The sequence below is a fragment of the Chelon labrosus genome (assembly GCF_963514085.1).
Source record: "Chelon labrosus genome assembly, chromosome: 9".
Lineage (NCBI taxonomy): Eukaryota > Metazoa > Chordata > Actinopteri > Mugiliformes > Mugilidae > Chelon > Chelon labrosus.
Genome location: NC_140359.1, coordinates 11,930,110 through 11,949,847, shown reverse-complemented (window position 1 = coordinate 11,949,847; position 19,738 = coordinate 11,930,110). Strand labels below are relative to the sequence as shown.

The 19,738-nt window shown below is 41.5% G+C and overlaps 2 protein-coding genes across 5 annotated transcripts; both read left to right on the top strand.

Annotated features, from left to right (window-relative positions):
* Window positions 1-888: 888 nt before the first annotated feature.
* On the top strand, window positions 889-12,884 carry gda (guanine deaminase). Of its 2 annotated transcripts, XM_084551188.1 has the most exons (14): window positions 889-1,091; window positions 1,716-1,804; window positions 2,034-2,205; window positions 2,370-2,457; window positions 7,886-7,991; window positions 8,493-8,520; window positions 8,629-8,736; window positions 8,968-9,075; window positions 9,191-9,288; window positions 9,593-9,660; window positions 9,925-10,071; window positions 10,311-10,429; window positions 10,513-10,540; window positions 10,638-10,854. In XM_084551188.1, exons 1-14 carry the CDS (start codon window positions 963-965, stop codon window positions 10,712-10,714), a joined length of 1,365 nt encoding a protein of 454 aa, XP_084407314.1. In that variant the 5' UTR covers window positions 889-962; the 3' UTR covers window positions 10,715-10,854. The 2 variants fall into 2 exon arrangements, with proteins under 2 accessions (XP_084407314.1, XP_084407313.1); XM_084551187.1 differs by having other exon boundaries at window positions 10,513-12,884.
* Window positions 12,885-14,255: 1,371 nt separating this feature from the next.
* Window positions 14,256-19,716, top strand: LOC311493475 (uncharacterized protein). 3 transcript variants are annotated; one of them, XM_084552160.1, is made up of 5 exons: window positions 14,256-14,281; window positions 14,778-15,048; window positions 15,984-16,150; window positions 16,343-17,589; window positions 18,551-19,716. In XM_084552160.1, exons 2-5 carry the CDS (start codon window positions 14,799-14,801, stop codon window positions 18,957-18,959), a joined length of 2,073 nt encoding a protein of 690 aa, XP_084408286.1. In that variant the 5' UTR covers window positions 14,256-14,281; window positions 14,778-14,798; the 3' UTR covers window positions 18,960-19,716. The 3 variants fall into 3 exon arrangements, with proteins under 3 accessions (XP_084408286.1, XP_084408285.1, XP_084408287.1); XM_084552159.1 differs by having other exon boundaries at window positions 14,278-14,368; XM_084552161.1 differs by lacking the exon at window positions 14,256-14,281 and having other exon boundaries at window positions 14,923-14,969.
* The last annotated feature ends 22 nt before the right edge of the window (window positions 19,717-19,738 follow it).

The window sequence follows — 19,738 nt, the reverse complement described above, 5'->3', positions numbered from 1 at the left end:
ACATAGCATGCACACTGATATGCAGACAGACACACCACTATCTACCTGTTTTGCTTTATTAAATTCATATTATTAGTAGACTTTGTGTGGCTTCCCTTTTTTGTCACTGCTGTTTTAGCCAGGTTGTGACGATCAATTGATAGATGGACAGATACTTTATTAATCCCATAGTGGGAAAATTACACTGTTGTAGCAGCAATGTATGGTAATGTAATAATGGCACAAAAACTAAAATAAACGACAAAAATAAAATAGGAAAACTAAAAATCTATATACACGATATTTCCAAGAATAATAAAATAATTGAATATTAAGAATGAAATACCAATGAATTGAAATGAATGTGCGTTCACATTCTTCTCAGTTGCCTGATTGCACTCACTTTTCCACCCCTAAGCGCTTATTTCCCAAAGTGAACTAAATTTTATTGACAAAAATATAAATATTTATGAGGATTACGTTTTGGTTTGGTTATAAATGAGACGCCAGCAATGATTTGTTGGTGACCAAAGATTTACCAATGCATTCAAATAAACAGGATCTTTGAATTTGCGCGTCAAAATTACTTGGTCCAGTTCCTTGCAATGGCATGGTGTTATAATTACCCATGAAGCCCACAGCAACAGGTACAAACCAGGAAAGCAGCGCATATTCGTAGCGGCTGATGGTTAACCTATTCTATAGAAGACAAATATGATCACTATGGTGAATTACGACACAGTTGCAGTGTAATTAATCCGACACATAGCTGGAGAATGCACACTTAAATAGTCTACACCCAGTGAGTTGATTGCTAGGAAATCAGATCCGACCGGACGAACTGCATTCTCCTCTCATTGGCTGAGGACTTGCAGACAAGTGCGCCCTGGTGGGTGGTGTCCTGAGTCAGCTCAGGACAAAAGCCCTGTGCGCTCTTGCCGCTTCGGGTCTCCGACTGCTCGACTGGGGCTGATCTTGACGCAATGGCAAACTCTGACATGGCCAGCGCCGCAATTGCGCACGTCTATAGGGGGACCTTTGTCCACTCGACCCAACAAACAGCGCTGGAGATACTGGAAGATGAGCTCCTTGGAGTGGACGCACAAGGAAAGGTTGGTCAGATTGTAGTACCATTTTAACTATTTTTAAAACCCTTATTTACAATTTCGAAAAATCCATGAGCTCAATCCTATATGCTACCCTATATATTGTTTATTATAGATGTCTTGCTGATTGTATCTCCACCTTAGGTTTGCGCAAAAGAAGGCAAAATGTGCCACAGTTTGGAGCGAAAGAAGCGCATGATTTCCAACGAAACTATTGCGCGAATCTGCTTTAGCATGACACCTTAATTGTCTCAAGTAGCATCTTGGAATGTCACCGCTTTCAGCAAAGAAGATAAATAAGTATACTGCCAATCCAAAAAAAAAAAAAAAAAAAAAAAAAAGAAGAAGAAGAAGAAGAAAAACACGCTGCAGTGCCTGCCAGTGCTTTGAAAGCATCCAACAGTCAGCTATTGTGTTATTGCACAGTAGTGGTGCAGCACACAGAATCTTAAAATGTGTTTGCCTTGTTACAGAACAGAAACTGAAAACGTTAAAATACCTAACTGAGTGTATAAATTATGTGTTCAGCTCTCACTGCTAACTTTATGGCCCATGCAAACACTTAAACTGTCATCACATTTTTATTGAAGTATCTCTCGGCTGATTTCTGTTCTTATTGCTTTCCATCAGATTGCTTTCCGTGAGGACGGCAAGCACTTAGAAAAACTGGCACAGACCTATGGATTCAATCCATCTGACGTGACTCAACTGAAACAACAGTAAGTAGGATATATAAATTAATTACTTAAGATGTGGAATTTCTCAATATCAGTTACAGGAACTTGGTGTGGAATGGTTTCAATAAGTCAGAGAGTAATGCCGATCAGTAACTTAGCCTTCAGGTGATATTTGTAAAACATAAACGTGCACTATTTCATTGTAAAAAAGTAACTTCTTGCCATAAAATTCATATGTTATAAGTGACTTTCATTGTTTACTGCACTATAGTGAGTTCTTCATGCCAGGAATGGTTGACACCCACATCCACGCAGCCCAGTACAGCTACTCTGGCACAGCTCTAGACATGCCTTTACTGCAGTGGCTCGATACCTACACCTTTCCTGTGGAGTCACGCTTCAGGGACTTGAAGTTTGCCCAAAATGTCTACAGTCACGTGGTGGTGAGTTCGCTGGCATCGAGAAACAAAGATTAAACAATCTGCATTGGGACCAACTGAGAATCTGGAAAATCCAGTGATGCGGTCCTATAATTAAAAGGGTGTGGTTTAACAGCCTATAGAATAGAAAAAATGTTTGAATGTGCTCTTAATCCTGTGATTGACAGAAAAGGACGCTGAGAAACGGAACAACCACTGCATGTTACTTCGCTACCATACACACAGATGCCTCTCTGCTGTTGGGCAAGATTGCAAGTAAGTACATGCAAACACACACACACTTAGACCTAAAGGATTATTTTGAAGCATTCCCACGCTTTTTTCGTAGAGGACAGAGGCTTACATTATTACAAGCTCCTCTATCAGTATAGGCTGTCTTATTGTAAAATACAACCCATAGTGTAAAATAATCACCTGAGCAGTATTTGCAGTATTTGTAGCTGCTGAAATGTGGGAGGTTGATGTAACTGAAGGCTGTGTTTCTTGTGACAAACTATAAGTCAATAAGGAATGATAATTTAAGTTTGTTTTACACAACCACATCAGAAGTTCACAGTGATACAACGCATAAAAAAGCCATCCCCATATTCACTTCTGTCTTAACTGACATATTCAGTCTGTTGTGACTAACTGTGGTGAACAACACAATGAAGTCCATCAGATTAAGCCCAGTTATTCATTAATCTCTCTACTCAGTCGAGGCGTTTTTCCTAAACTCTGTAAAAACAGAATAGCCCTTCACCTTTATTCCTTGTCCTTATCATCCTGGTGTCACGTTACGTAACGCCGAGCACACACTCATAAATGTATAATGATACACGGATACTGAATCAAGCGACTGGCTTCAGCAGCTCTGCAGTTGTTTTGTGTAATCAGTGTCACTGAACTCTCAACTTTGTCCTGTTCTGAGCATCAGAGGAGTTCTTTTCGCAGAGGCACGTGTTTAACAAAGGCATATATACTCTATGTGCACATATATACAACACATATATTTAACTTCATGCTTCGTGAATTGATTAGTTTAGTTAGTGCTGGATAAGTGAAATAAATATGAATCTGATGATGTTGACTCTGTATTTGATCAGGGGAGGAGCTTGCTCAAACACAGACACCGACAGACTAGAGCAGATCCTCACTTTTATACATGGCATGAGCTCGCCCCCTGTCCCCCTCTCCTTCAAAGTCAACATCTGGAATTTCTTTAAACACGACCAGCCAATATGACCAACTGTAGTCACTTTGGCTAAATCACGTTCTTCACCGTAGATGTTGAAAAAGTCAAGCAAACTGAAAATGTCTTTTCAGTTTGCTCAAAATTGCTCAAAATTTGGTTCAGAACCGAAAAATATGCCAGTTAGAGACGAACAGGAAGCATGACACCACTGGCGTCATGAGTGGAGATCAAAAACTGTGAAGGCAAAACATGCCAAATGGAGAAGTTGTTTGTTGCCCGGTTGTCAAGGGAAAGTGTGGTGGAAAAAATGTCTTTTAGTTGTTTAGAAGTGTCGTATACATACTGGCTGTTGTGAGGTCAAGGAAAAGATGAACTACTCATTCTCTAGTTATCTCCTTTGACCTAAGAACTGTTGGAGAAGACTGTTTACAATCCCTTTTTGACCTTGTTCCTCTTCTCCGCGCGTTTGTTTAATGGACGACACTGCACGCTTCTATTTCTCAGTTTGAGTAATTTATTAAAAGCAACACAAAGAAATAAGCTTACAGAGCTCTGGGTCCAATCTTCCTGTCCCTGACAAACAACAAAGTCGTGTCAGTTCATGAAGTCTGACTACCTATATTTCCCTGACCCAGTTCTAATATACTACTACAAAAAGTTGTGAAGGATGCAGGCGAACTTGGGTGTCTCGTCTTCTGGTTGGCTCGTAATCCGTCTCTCCTCTTCACCTGCCGCTCACACCCATAACATCTGACTCCATCCTCGCTCCATCTCCTCGAGTGAGTGCCTGATATGGACGTCCGGTTAATCTAGCATTGGGTCGTCTCGACCTGCTACATCCCCTTCCTTCATCTGTTACTGACATTCTTCTATTCCTGCACGGCCTGGAATATTCTGTGGTTAGTCAGATACATTAAGCAGAACACACTCTTAACTACTATACATTTTGTAACAGGAATCATCACACTATGTTATTAAACTATGATTAATTTCAAAGGTACTTTCAACACTTATATCTACAGAACCTAAGAAGTTAACGTGGCTAACGTGGAAAGATTTAGAACAGCACATTCATGTTGCTGATGCATACTTACAAAAAAGTCAAAGAACACGTGATAAAGAATAAAATAGTGTGAACGAAACCCAAAAACTAACGTCAATGTGGACATTTGTTGACCGGCAGCAGAAGCTTCCAGGCTGAGTGCTGTGGTCAAAACGTATGGAGGATGACTTGTTGTTTGGTTCCCGAATGGAACTGGAGCCCAGACTGAACGGGTTCTCTGAGCTATACTTTAAGTAGGCCATAAAAGTGAGCCAGCAGATGTTGCAGCCCTGACCACAGGAAGAAATAACCACAGTGGTGATTTATGGTGTTTCCTCATCAGGTGTTTATCTGCAATTCAGGTGTACGCGGACGTGAAAAATACACACATTAAACTACATGTAACTCATCCTAAAAGTTGTAAATGCATACATATTTATGTCACAAAAATAGAGCAGCAGCTTAATAATATACACAGGGTGTGCATTGTTATCACAAAGTCTTAATTGTCCGTTGTTCATCACCATTGTGGAGTGTAATACACATGCATTTACTCAGTTCATGATGCATAGTGATGAGGAAAAGGGTATGAATGCAGAGCGTGTGTCCATGGCACATTAAGGTTTGTATGAGATGAGACAGTTCTCAGTTTGTAACATGTGGGTGTGCCAGGTCTGTCATATGTGAACATTTTGAGACGCCTGTGTGGTCTTTGAGGATGCCGATTTCCTTCTCTGCTTGGGTCACTTTGAGCAGGTGAGTGCACATTTTCCACAGGGCAACTCACAGCAGAACTCCATCTCACCCGTTGCTCCTGGTTCATCCTCTAGCTCAGACGCTGCATCTTCTACTAGCTGTGTGCATTCCACCACTAGTGGTGTGTCAGTGCATATACAGGGTCCTCAGCCTCGGGTGGTTTGCTGTGAGGATGACACAAAGTCATACTCATCCTCGTCATCATCCTCTTCCTCCAGCTCCTCTACTTCCTCATTTTTTCCCACACTGCTTTTCCTTTTCTGTGGCAATGCTCGGTCATGCACTGGTAGAAAGTCACATGGGAGGAGAAGACTGCGATGTAGGATCCTGGATCTCTTTCCCTTTTTCAGGTCTGAGCTCATAAACAGGGATGTCCTCATTCACTTGACGTACCACTGTGTGAGCAACGTCTTCCCCATGATTACTAAGTTTTCCCAGGCCACCTCAAGGGGTCATATTCCTGATCAGAACATGATTGCCAGGCTGTAGCCTGTAGCTGAGTTTTTGATGTTACTATTGTACTGGCACCTACTCCTTAATCCAGCTTTTTGGGGATTTTCCCTTGCAATCTTGTATGCTTCTTCCATGCCCTGTTTCCCCATAGCCATGGTGATTAACATCCCCCTGCTCTCGTGTTCAAACCAAACAACATGTCCACTGGCAGTCGTGGGGAGCGTCCAAACAACAAGTAAAAAGGTGAAAAGCAAGTTACGTCGCTGCGGGTGCAGTTGTATGCATAAATCAGTTTGTTTGGTGAGTCTTCCCAATTACTCCTTTGTCTATCTCTGAATGTTCTGAGCATCTGGAGCAAAGCCCTGTTAAACCGCTCAACCTGTCCGTTGCCCTGAGGATGGTAGGGAGTGTTTCTGGACCCTGCGACTTCACAGTACTTCTCTAGCTGTGCAAACAACTCATTCTCAAACTCACCACCCTGATCGTGGTGTATTCTTGAGGGCAATCCATATCTCAATGCATAATCATTAAAGATTTTGTCTGCAGCTGTTTTGCCTGATTTAGAAGTCGTAGCATATGCTGACACGATCCGCCCCAGATGTCACACTTCGGCTTTGAATAGTTCACATTTCTTGGGCTTCAATTTTATCCCATGCTCTCTCAGGCACTGGGCACTCTTCCATACAGCGTTGAAAGGCTGCAAGTGCACTCATGAGTCCAAATGGAATTCGCACCCACTCATAAAGGCCCCAGGGGGTCACGAACGCTGTTAGGTGTCTGCAGTCCTTGGCCATGAAGCCCTGGTGGTATGCCTTGCCTTGGTCGAGCAGCGAGAAGAAGGTGTCCCCCCCAAGATTATCCATAATGTCCTGTACTCTGGGTATGGGATGACGGTCTGGATGTGTCTTTCTGCTGAGCTCTCTGTAATCAATACACAAGCTTTGGATTCCATCTTTTTTTCTCACACAAACGACTGGGGAAGTGTAGGATGACGTGGACTTTTCAACCCATCCTTGTGCAGTCAAGTCCTATACGTAGTCTTTCATTTCCTTATACAAAGGCTTTGGCATGGGAGGTGTGTCTTGGACACTGACTCATTATCTTTCAATGAAATGTTCATTTGCAAGCCGGGTACACAGCTAGAAAAAAAAGACTCCGTCCCTCAGCATTTGACTGACTGTCTGCCTTTGCTGTTCATTTAAGTGACTTAAATCCACAGGGGGGGTCCCATTGTTCATGCCATGAACTTTCACAGGCTGTTTCAGCTTGAATGTGGTCAGCAGAAGTAACAGGCTGGTGTTGTTTGTCAAAAACACTGATTGGGTAAACTGAATTCACTGACTGCACAGACCCAGACTTATTTATATATTTAACTTATTTAACTTAATAAACTAGCACAGACTAAACACACACAAGATTTAAAGAGAAAAATAAAATAAAGCTCATATTAAGTGAATTGAGTGACATTTTCCCTTTTAACAAGAAGTTCTTGTTGTCGCAAACACCACATCTTTGCTCTGGCTACACCCTCAAAACAGCAAAACTACAGGTGTGACTAGTACTGAAAAAGCCATTCAGATGTCGTGTCTGGCATTTCTGGCTGTTTGTTAGAGTACCACTAATTGTGTGAAAAACAGGGACACCGTCCAGGTTAATATGAACAAATGTCTCAAGTTACAGGTGGTTGTTAACGGATCCTAGTCAGGAGAGATTTGAGTGGACAACACACACAAACATTCCTAATAAAAACCTAATCTTCCCACCAATCGTTACGAACTGAAGAGGCCGCTTGGATGAGTGTCGAGACATCTTCAAGAAACCTCAAAGTGTACCTCACTACACTTGCATTAGTTTTAGTTTTGCTTTTGGATACAATATGACGTTACATAAGTTAAAAAAAACAAGGGCTTATTTCCTGTTCACTAGAAAACCTTCTCTAGTTCCTGCTTAAGCTGCTCAAACCTTCCCATTCACCCTCTATTATAAGCAGGTAGTATGCAATGTGGGCATGCCTAGGGCTACGGTTTAAGAGTGACAGCAGGATTAGACTCTGACATATGTTGTAAGACTTGTAATTCTTTGGGGTGCTGCAACAGACTGTCATTGCGAAAACCGACACACCTTATAGGTAACTACAGATGTGATGTCAACCAACTCTCCTTTATAGCAGACGTATTAAGCAAATGCACTTTATAATAAGAGTTTTACATGGATTTGTGTTTATACCTGTTGCTCAGTCATCCTTATTTTTCTTGCAGACGACTTTGGACAGCGTGCCATGGTGGGCAAGGTGTGTATGGACAGGAATGATGCTGTGGACCATTACAAAGAGCACATTGAGGAGTCCCAGGATGAAACATGTCGGTGAGTATGAACTGTATGAGAGATCTAATGTGTTGAAAGGCCTTCTTTCTCGGAAGCTGAGAGCTGGGGATTTTACTTGAGGCCAATTGAAAACATTTTCAGTGTGGAGAAATTTCCAGATATATATACAACAACATATAACATTGACCATCATGTTACAATGCAATGTTCTGCTGGGAAACTTTTGGACCAAACGTATCACAGACAGTTAGGATGTAAACAAAAGGATGTATGTGTGAGATACTCTTAAGGGAATTTGATGTCCCAGTGATGAACAGCAACTCTCCAGGGTGTCAATTATTGTATTAGCATGCTCGGGGTCTTTTAGATTCCGCATCGTACCTGATTCTGAAGTAACAAAATAACATAATTTGAAATATTTGTATACCTACATCTGTAGATGTAGCCTTAATAAAAATTTCAGTTGTAAAGCTTTGGGGTATTTTTCAATTTGCAAATGTGGCCATCCTAATTTAACAATCGTTCTTCTGTTCCCTCAAGGTTCATTAAAGAGCTCTTGAGCAAAAAGGTAAGATTCTATCAAACAGAACAATTCAAAGATGTAAGAAAAAAATATGTGGTCTATTTGTTGATTGTCATTTTGTTTGTGTTTGTTTGTTTGCGGTGGTTATGTCAGTACCCACTGGTGAAGCCAGTGGTGACTCCCCGCTTTGCTCCATCCTGCACAGAAGCCCTGCTTAGACACCTAGGAGCTATTGCAAAGAATAACAACCTGCATATTCAGGTGAGTTCACCGTGGCAACAAAACCAGTCTGTGCCCACAGGAGACTGTTTCCATAGAGACCGCTTAATGTTGGACCTGTGGGTGTTTTGAACAATGGAATGAATACACACATGCAAGTGCCATCCTGTGGCATCGCTTATCGAGGAGCTGCACTCCCACTATCTACTGATCAGCCTAAGTGCTCTTGAAGTAATTTAATGTCTGACATGTGTTTTTTATTCATTTATCCAGAGTCATATCAGTGAAAACACTGAGGAAGTGAAGCTCGTGAAGAAGCTGTTTCCTGAATCAAAGTCTTACGCTGATGTCTATCACAAAAACAACCTGCTCACTGACAAGGTGAGTACATAGACACCTCCCCGGCAAGCAAGCCAGGCAGTACAACAAAATAAAAGCAAAGAAAATGAGTTGATACAAATGGTGACATTTTATCTCTTATGGGGTTGATTCACAGACAGTCATGGCCCATGGCTGCCACCTCACTGATGAGGAGCTGGATCTGTTCAGAGAGACCGGAGCCTCTGTGTCCCACTGTCCCAATTCCAACTTTTCGTATGTCTCAGAATTAGTTTCAGAATAGTTTCTCAGAATTATCCGTGACCAAATGCCATCAGCAAATGTCCATAAGGATAAAACACAGTATAACGTATCAGTTTAAATGGCTGATTGCAAAGATGTGTAACACTGTAGTCTTTGTTCCATTGGTTCATGGCCTGATGTTGTAGCAGCACAAAAGGCTTTTGAATTTAGACCAGATAAGAAGACATCTTAAACTGTCCTGAAGTAGTGCAGTAACTTTTTATACTGTTTTCATCGTCTGTTATTGTATTAATCATCCTTCCCTTCGTTTGCCCAGGTTGTGCAGTGGAGTTTTAAATGTCCGCAATGTAATGAAGCACAAAGTAAAGTTGGGTCTGGGAACAGGTGAGCAATTTTAAGTGCTGCCACACCAGTTTTGCCAAAGTTTGTACTCCACAAAGAAGTCGTAAAATCATGTTTGCATATTTGTCTTTGCTCTAGAACCTCCTTGCATTATATGCACTAGCATTTAAGCCTTCTGCAGCAAAGAGACGGTTACTGAGATGCTGTTTTAGTTTAATTAAGTTTTGCAGAATCTGAGAGTTTTACTTAGTGCACTCTTGTGCGTCCGTGTTTTTATTTGACTCTGTGTTTGTGGTGCTCCAACAGACGTGGCAGGGGGCTATTCTGCATCTATGCTTGATGCTGTGAGGAGAGCTCTGGACGCGTCCAAAGTCTTGCAGATCCAGAACCCAAAAAACAAAGCACTAACCTTTGAGGAGGTGTTCAGATTGGCCACACTGGGAGGCAGCCAAGGTAAGACACAAAAATCATTGTGTAGACGCTGAAGTGGAAAGAAAAAGTGCTCAGTCCCTTTGTTAGTCTTCAGCTGTCTTGGCCTCCTCCAAGTCGCTCTGTTTTAGAGTGCTGCAGCGAAAATGCCTGATTCAATACACAAACTGTGGCTATGAGATATTTTCAGTGATGACTAATTGCAATTTCAAAGCAGGGTGGAGAATACAACAGTCTCTTTTATGACATCTTTTGTCCTGCAGCCTTGTCCCTGGATGACCAAATAGGCAATTTTGAAGTGGGCAAAGACTTTGATGCTCTGAGGGTGAATGTAGCTGCTCCTGACGGACCCATTGACCTGATTCAAAATGAGGGACCAAAGGTTGGTAGTGGTGCACTTAGACAAAAATTAGTAAGGAGCTCCGATTTCAGTGTCACTCAAAGTTCTCATCTCTTGAATTTCAGGCTCTTTTGGAGAAGTTCTTGAATTTGGGTGAGTGTCAGTTTTTTGTCTTTTTATTTTATCAAAGCATTTCAGACTCTAACGTAGCCAATTACTTTATTTTATTCTCTTACTTGTCCTTTCTCAGGGGACGACCGCAACATAGTAGATGTGTTTGTAGCTGGGAGGAGGGTGGTGCCATTCCCAGAGCCAACAGCAGAGTAAACCCCTTTGCCTTCCGCACATCTCCGAAACTCTTGCAACCCAAAAGGCATGCATTTCTGAAAAATAGAACAAACGCAGCACAGTTTTGTTTGGTTTTTTTTATGTTTTTTTCAGCTAAAAATGCCTTATGGCTGTGTGACCTGGTTAACTGCGGAGCTGTGGATGAATAAGAAAGAAACCAGTCATCATTAGAAGCATTTTAAATCTGGAAGATGCAACAGTGAGGGTCAGACAAGACTGAGGTCAGCTGAGCTTGAGTTTAGTCTGTTGCAAGATAATCAGGGGACTTTTAAACAGGGAATAAAGGGCTTATTAAATGCTGTGAACCACTTTTTTTTCCAGATATGTGTAGCCAATGGTTAGCCAGTAGCTTTTTGTTTTTGCCTTCTAGTCACGCGCCAGCTTTTACTGATTAACAAGTAATATTTTATCTTTTCTTCAAGTTTATTTTGTTGTTTTTGTTTTTTGTTTGTTTAATAAAGCAGGATTTTGGCTGTGGCTCAGAAGGTAAAGCAGGTTGTCCATGAGCCAGAGTTAGCAGCTCAATCACTGGCACATGGACCTCATGCCGAAGTGTCCTTGTGCAAGACACTGAACCCCACGAAGTTGTTGAGCATTGTTACGTAGGAAAGCATTAGACAAATACAGAGCCAAGGGAATTTAAATTTCTTAATTGAACTTACAAAGATTTAAATACTGGTGTTACAGACGTTGTAGTGTGTTAAATGCGTTAAATGTGTGTTAATATTGTTTTCATTGCTATTGATATTTTAACGTGACTAATGTCCATAAACATATTAACATATAGTATTACCAGATGCTGGTGACATGATGCTGCTCAGTCAAGACTCAAATGCCTCAGTGCCAAGCCATGCTTGATAATCTACAGTTGTTTGATGGATCCGTTTTCTTTTTCTCGTGTAGCTACAAAATGCTTCAAGGCTGACTTGAGGTTTAATCGTAGCTCATTCAGCTTCTCACTGTACACACTCCATACAAATGCAGTCAATCAACTGTGCAAGTAATTTTAAGTTGTACGATACAACCTGCTGCTGATTGTAGTAGTTTTCTTTTCAGTGTGGTGAAACTGGGGATTCACGACACACACACACACACACACACAAAAAAAAACACTTTCTGATTTACCTCAAATTCCACATCCTGATTTGACTCAGGGAAAAGTAGCTTGTGTGCCTTAATGTGAGATTTAAATTTTAGTTGCAATTTAGATGGTTTTACTACTGAGATGTTTGATTTTAGGGAATGTACAAATGAATGAAGTGTTTATGTTGGCATTACAAACTTTAATTGTTAAAATAAGAAGGAAAATCACACTAATTATTGAATGTATTCACAGCTAATCGTAATTTACAACAAATCAAATTATAACTATTATATGTTAATATTGTGCTCTTTGTACACTTTGAAATGTTACCTCATGGGACACTGAAATAAAGAATACCACAGAGTCTGTTGTGAAACAATGATTTTTTTTTCTTCTCATCTATCAATGATAATATCCCAGGTGTCACATCCAGCTCTGCAGCACCTGATCATGGTTAATTCTACCTCTGTTTTTGAGCATTTCCTCTTATACTTTGAAGGTTACTTACTCTCTGTCATTACAGATGTGTTCACCTCCCCCTTGTGGTTGCTGCCTTTGACTGCTAGCCATACCTTCTTGTGTCCCGCCTGTCTCACCTGTCTTCATTGTTTGCCTTGTATTTAGCTCTGTGTTTCCTTTCTACTCAGCCAGTTTGTCTTTGTAGTTTGTGTCAGAAAAGTTCCACCCTGTTCCAAGTGTATTTGGTGCTTTTTTTCTATTCCTTGTGATTTTATGGACTTTGTCTTTGACGGTTTCAATCCACCACCTGCGTCTTGAATCGTGCATTTGGGTCCTCCTCCACCAGTTCTTGGTTTCCTTAGTTTACACCTCCTGTAATGGACACCTCCTGGACTGGACAGCTCAGATGGCTGAACAGAGACAGGCCATGTCATATGTTACTGACAACACTTTAAATAGACCATTACAGCAGGTGCGCCGAGACACTGACAGAGCCACTAGAGGACGATATAAACACATCTCTGTTAAAGGTCCAGTGTGTGGTGTCTATCAGCAGAAATAGAATAAATGGAATACAGTAGTCATAATTATGTCTTCATTAGTGTATAATTCTAAGTGTATAATGGCTTAGAAGGAGCCTTTCATACGCATGGGGTGATGTGTTGAACTGAATGCACACACTGCACAAGTTATTTCTGGCTGTTTATGCCTTTATTGAATAGATGTATAAGTAGAGAGAGACAGGAACCAGTGGGATGAAGAGAGAGAGTGGGGAATGATGTACAGCCAAAGGATGCAGGCTGAAATTTGAACTGCACCACTGAGGTGAGGACTGCACCCTCAGTTGCACCCCAATAGCTCAGCTGGTTAAGCAGGTACCCCACACTATACGAATTCAGCCCATTTGAAGTTTGAAACTCGAATTAGCTTGTTTAATAGTTATTTTGTTCCCTTTATAACTTGTGTTGCTCGGGTTTAAGTTTATCTTGTTTAACTTCCTGTTTTGTTGTAATGGCTTTTATTTTGAAACGAGTTTTTGGTCCTTCTTGTTCTTGTGTATTTAACAGGAAAGAGACACGAGGTTAGTATCTATATTAAGATTTGGTTTGTCCTAAATTAAATTAATTCATATGCATAACTTTTTTTTAAAAGTGTAAATACTTCAGAAATAGTGTTTCATATCTCATGTTTTAGCAGAACCTGTAAAAGTGACTTTTAATAACTTTTTTTTTCTCAGTATTTCTATATTTTTCTACTGTTCATTTACTAATACAGTTCTACTGTTGGAATTTTCAGGTGTTTTTTAAACAAGAAAAGGACATTTGTGTTTAAGTGTTCACTCAGATGCCTTAATAAATTTCTCTGTAGATGGGAAAGTAATCCATAATCAGTTCATTCTCCTTATTGTGTACCCCTCTGAGTCTGTTGTATTTTATTTTAATTTAAACATTGATCATGATTCAATTTATGCACACTTGACAGATTTCTTAATGTTATCTTTCAGGGTTACATCTATTACTAGTCGGATAGTGATTATTAGTTAATTATTCTTCTCTGAAAGATAAAAACACTTACCCTTCAGAGTGCCTTCCACCTTTTTCTTGCTTGTTCTTTGGTAATTTATTTGTTTTAATTTTATTTGTATTCGTTTTATTTATTCAAACCTCAATGTGAAACCAGATTTATTAATACTGCAAATCACCCCTGAACGCAGCCTGAATAAAAGTTTTAGAATTGTTTTTCCCTGAGTTTAGTCTTGCAGGAAGAGATGACTAACTTAGGCTGTGAACCGCCTCTTCTTTATTGAAACTTTATCCCTATGTACCGACAGATTTCGCTCGAGTGAGGCTGAAAATCACAGGTTGTGTGTATCCCTTGGTGCGTTTGCGGCGCCATTGAGAGGAAGTACTCCTTAAAGCCCGAACTCGGGAAATACATTTCCCTCAGGCTGGTAAGGCTGCGATCAGGAAGTGTTGCTGCAGATCTCCTAAGTTTGAGAAAAGGTTTGTACGCTCGTTGTACGCACTTTCATTTTCCGCAAATTGTTTCTTTTTACGTACCAGACAACTTTTAACGGATCTGGCAGGCAGGTATTATTAACACCTTCTTCTCTCTGTCGTTGTTTAGATGTTGGTAAACTTCTGTATTCTTTTATGTATAACCGAGGGTAACTTTATTGTGTCTCACCTTAACACAAAAGTACACATCAAATCAAATCAAACTTGAGTGATTCTCTGTGTGAGACAAAGATTCTGATTGTGTGAAGTCAGATACATTTACTTCTCCGGTTACAAGTGTAAAAGTGTGCGCAGTGTAGTTTTATTTAGACCTAGGCCCAAATAACATCACACAACTGATATACACTAAAGGATGCCGTTTGTTTAATCTCAGTACCCTGACCCTGTAAAACAAAGTAACAAATTTTGATCCTTCATCACTTGCACGTTATTACTAGCTGCAAAAAGAGTTATTTTTTCTTTGTTTATTTATTTATTTCAGCACTGAAAGTCCCCAGCTGACATGCCTCTGTTTCGGGCTGTGCCTAAAAGTGGTGGGGTGAAGGTTCGACCCAGCCACAGGGGCTTGGGGAGTAGGGAGTTGAAGAGGAACCGCCACAAGACAGATGAAGACGGCTCAGTCCTTCCGTTGACCCGGCTGTGTATCCTAAGCCTTGCTGACAACATGAAGGAGGTGTGGGTGAAAGATTATGCTGACAAATACCTGGATCATTACATATTCAGACACATCATGGGGCCTTTCACCTTGCTGCGTGAGTTTGTGAGGGATTAGTAAACACACACACACACACACACGCGCACACACACCACAGAACAATACAAACTTCCACTTTGCTTTTTTCATTTTCAACCAGCAGCATAGGGTTCTGATTGTTAGTAGTCAGTAGTCATCTTTTGTCCCTGTCATGTGAACGTGAGATGTGAACCGATCAGTCATAACATTATGCCCACTTGCCTAATATTATGTAGGTCCCCGTTTTGCTGCCAAAACAGCTCTGACCTGTCGAAGCATGGGGTCCACTGGTATCTGCCAACGAGATGTTAGCAACAAATGCTTCACGTCCGGCAAGTTGCAAAGTGGGGCATCCGTGGATGTAATTGTTGTCCAACACATCCCACAGTTGCTTGACTGGATTGAGTTGTGGGGAATTTGGAAGTCACGTCAACTCTGTGAGCTTGTTGTTGTATTGCTGAAATTAGTCCTGAACCATTCTTGTTTGGGGCCAGAGTGCATTATCATGCTGAAAGAGGCCAAAGCCATTCGTAATATGAAAACAAAGGGGTGCTACATGTCAGTTAACATCCACATAGATGGCAGGACCCAAGGTCTCCCAATAATACATTGTCCAAAGCGTCAGACTGCCTCCGTCGGCTTGCCTTCTTCCTATAGTGCATCCTGGTGACGTGTTCCCCAGATAAGAGATGCACACACACCCAGCCATCCATGTGAAAACGTGGTCCTTCAGACCAGGCCCCCTCCTTCCATTACCCCATGGTCCAGTTCTGATGCTCACCCGCCCATAATAGACACTTTCAGCAGTAGACAGGGGTTATCATGGACTGGTCTGCAGTGATGCACCCACATAATGCAACAAACTGCAATGCACTGTGGGTTCTGACACTTTTCTGTCGATCACTTCTAATCTTGTTCCAATATCTCCCCGACTGTTTCATTATCTGCTTGTAGCGGGAGATCTTGTCGAGGAGCTGACGAGGCTGCTGTCCACCAGAAAGCAGTTAACCCGGGCGGCCCTCCACCTCCTGCTGGTCCCTCAGCTCCGAAGTCTGTCTCTGGAAATGTGTCCTGGTTTGGTCACCTCTGCCCTCTGTTTCCACATTGCTGCACGTTGCCAGGTTTGACCAAGAGCCACAATGGCTCTGTTCTCTTCATGTCTCAGTACCATATTCACATATTTTTTCTTTTGTTTATCCCCATATCCCTTTCTGTGTTAGAGATATTTAGAGTTATAAATATGAGTGGTCTTACTTGGATTGACATCCTCAGTACATTTCATGTTTTTATTTTATTTTTTATTTTTATCTCAGGGTCTGTGGAGTCTGGACCTGTCCGGAGCCCAGCAACTATCTTCAAAGGTCCTTTCTGAAACTCTCCACAGTCTGCCGGCTCTGCGCTCGCTCTCTTTGGCTGGCATGTCTTGTGACAGAGATACAGTCAGAACAATCGTCCGCTGCTGCCCTTTGTTGCGACATCTAGACGTATCCCGCTGCCATTTGCTTTCCCCAGCCACACTGCTTCCTCTTGGAGGTGGGGCTTTCTTCTCATCCTCTGCCGGTCCCTCTACCTCATCTTCTCACTGCACCTCTGCTCTCCAGTCTTCTGCTTCTCCATCCTGCTCTGACATGTCGTCCTCCTCCTTTTCTCCAACCCTTCCCCCCCTTCCCCTCAGTAGTCTGCTGGCTTTGGATATTGGGTTCGGGGAAGAGGAAGGAGAACCTGGGGTGGTAGCAGCCTACCTCCTTCTCTCCCTGCCTCATCTTGAAAGGGTGGCCATTGAGGGCCTTGCACAGGCCTTCTCTCTTATTGAGCACAGAGAGTTCAGCCGAGCAGATAAGTTTACTAAAAGGGAAGGTGTTCCCAGCCTGGAGGACATATGGAGAGAGAGGAGGCATGAGCATTGCAGAGATACCTGGAGGAAGACTGAAACAGCAGCAACAGGTAAAGAAGATGTGGATGAAGACGAGGAGGAGGAGGACGAGGAAGAGGAGGAGCAGGAGAGGATGCTCTGGGATGGGTATGATAGTGAGAGTGAGGGAAATGCTAGTAGAGATGAACAGCCATCTTGCTCTCAGAACCAATCAGATGAAAGTAAGAGAGGCGCTTCACAGTCTGACCTGACCCTGAGGCTGAGGGATGTTGAAGGAGTAACTTGTGAGTCTCTGAGGAGTTTAGGTCGTTTATGTCCAGACATCCACTCCATATCTGTGAACTTTTATGAAGATGATGGAGAAAGCCACCCGATGCCTTCATTTGCTGAAGCCCTCAGGACCTGGTCAGGCCAGCTACGGAGCCTCACGGTGCACTACCCAGGCCCTCTGGAGGCTCTCCTTCCTGCTTTGCCAGTTGCAGGCTCCTCCCTGACCTCTCTCACCCTGGAAGGGGTGAAAACCAATCCCTACACCCCGCTACTGGAGGTGATCAGGGCCTGTCCCGGACTCAGAGTCCTGCTCATCTCTGCTGAGCATCCCTTTATGCTGGAAGAAGAAGATTTTGAGGAACGCAGGGACATCTTGGACCTTCCACAGCTGCCAAAACTCAGCTCTCTCACACTCAAGTAAGACTACTGTTACAAGTTTCATTCATGAGAATAAGATATGTACAGTCTGGAATTAAGCATGCTTTCACCTGGAGGTTATAGAAAACAGAAATCAGTGATATGTAGTATTGTTAATACTAGATTAAAGGGATTCTGGGGAATAAAAGTTCTCCGAGCTTATTACAGTAGAAAATTAGTTGTTAAGAGTGAGCTGAACTAGATGCAAGTAAGGACGATGAGTCAAATGTACACTTTTATCAGGAATTTATCTTCCGTAACATTATGTTAATAATCTCCATTGTAGTGATTTCATTGTACTATTCAGACATTTGTTTTTCATTGTTGACTGCTGTGATATCCAAACTGGTCTAATATTTGACATTTCTTCTTTTTAGCAGAATCACTGAAAGTCAATACTATGTCAGTGTCAGTTCATCTTGGTGTTTGTCGCATAACATCAACAGTAAACACAGAAAGAGAAAATAAGAAGATAGTACAAGCAACTATTGCAAAAGAATAAATGAACTATGTAACAATTGTGGAAAAATATCTGGTAGCTATACAGTTTTTTCAGGAATGTACACAGTATGAGCCACTGAATGTTCATTATTCACAGTGTTAACCGGAACAACATTTTCACACAGATAGTCCAGAAATATGTTCCCCAGTGTGATTCATTAAGGCAGATTTTGGAGACTACATTAGGGTAGCATATAGTGTGTATCAAGCTCATCTGTCAGTCTATTGGCAATACAATAACCTTTTTAAAGTGGAAATCTTAAAGTGCTGCGTTTCGTTCTGTTTGGTGGCAGTGATCAAAATTGAGACATGCACCTTTAAGGCTACAGTGTTGCTTGGATATAAAATGACACCACATCATCAGGGAGTGCCTTGTTTTAGTTTGTGTTCTAACAATCTTGTTGAATATCGTCAAAACAATCTGCTCAGCACTGAACCATTTTATTTTTTCTGTCTAAAGGTTCTCCTATGAGCCTAGTGAAATTATGCCTGCCATGTCCTGGATGTCCCTGAAGGGGGTGCTCAAGTGTCTCCTGACCGGTTCCCCTTTACTGGAGAAGCTCTCACTCATCTCCCTGCCGTGCCCCCTGGACAGAGTTCTACAAGATGTGCTGCCCATAGCGAGGACAGCGAGGTTCCATCGTTTTGCACGTGCACGTCCCCGTCCCCAGTGCCTAAATCCTGTTGCTCTCAGGCGGCTACAGCATGTCAATCTGTCGCGTACTGACGTGGGTATGATAACTGTGCAACGTATCCTTCGGTGGTGCAAGAAACTCACGCATGTAGATTTGAGTCACTGCTGGGATATCAAGGAGATTCAGTGGCACCGCATCAAGGCTTCCAGTAACGTCCACATTGTCTGGGTGTAGTGAAGAGACGGCCACCTCCTGAAACAGTAACTCCTGTTAACTGTGTATTTGTTTTGTACAGACATACACTGATATTTGAGATTTATTTTTTGCACTGGCAAAATACAATATGTTTTTTCGTATTTGTCCAAGTTCAAAACATGTAGGAGTTATTTCAGTTATGCATAAAATGCATATCCAATGAAATAATCTGTATTAAAATCTTTTGAAACATGTAATTTAAGTGCGTCTTTTTTGGTGCACTGTAAGCAGAAAAGATTTAATTCATTATTAATTGTGAGCATATACATCTATTTGTATTACTAATTGATATTTAACTAATTTGCAATGACAAAGGGCAAAAAAAAAAAAAAAATAAGATGTGGAAACCTTATTTATTCCCATTTGAAACAAATACAAGTGCAAGACTGATGAGATTATGTATAAAATCCATGTGAAACCCATGTATATCCCCAAGTGAAATGTGTATGTTTTATCTACCCAGACTGAAAAAATAATGTTGTTTATATAAACCTTTTGTATGGAAAAAAGTGGCAATTCACAGCACCCTGTATTTCCGAAAGGCCTGTTTCCATGTTTCTCCACAATAAACAAATATTACGACAGGAATTCAGTGTTTATTTGCGAGCGTGCAATGCAAATGTATTAACCAAACTGTCACTCAGGAGCAAAATGTGCCTAAAGAAGTCCAAATGCATAAGTTAACAAAGTGAGTGAAACACGCAAATTAACTTTATTAACAAAACTGTCCATAAAAAGGATCAGAATGCCCCTCCAGT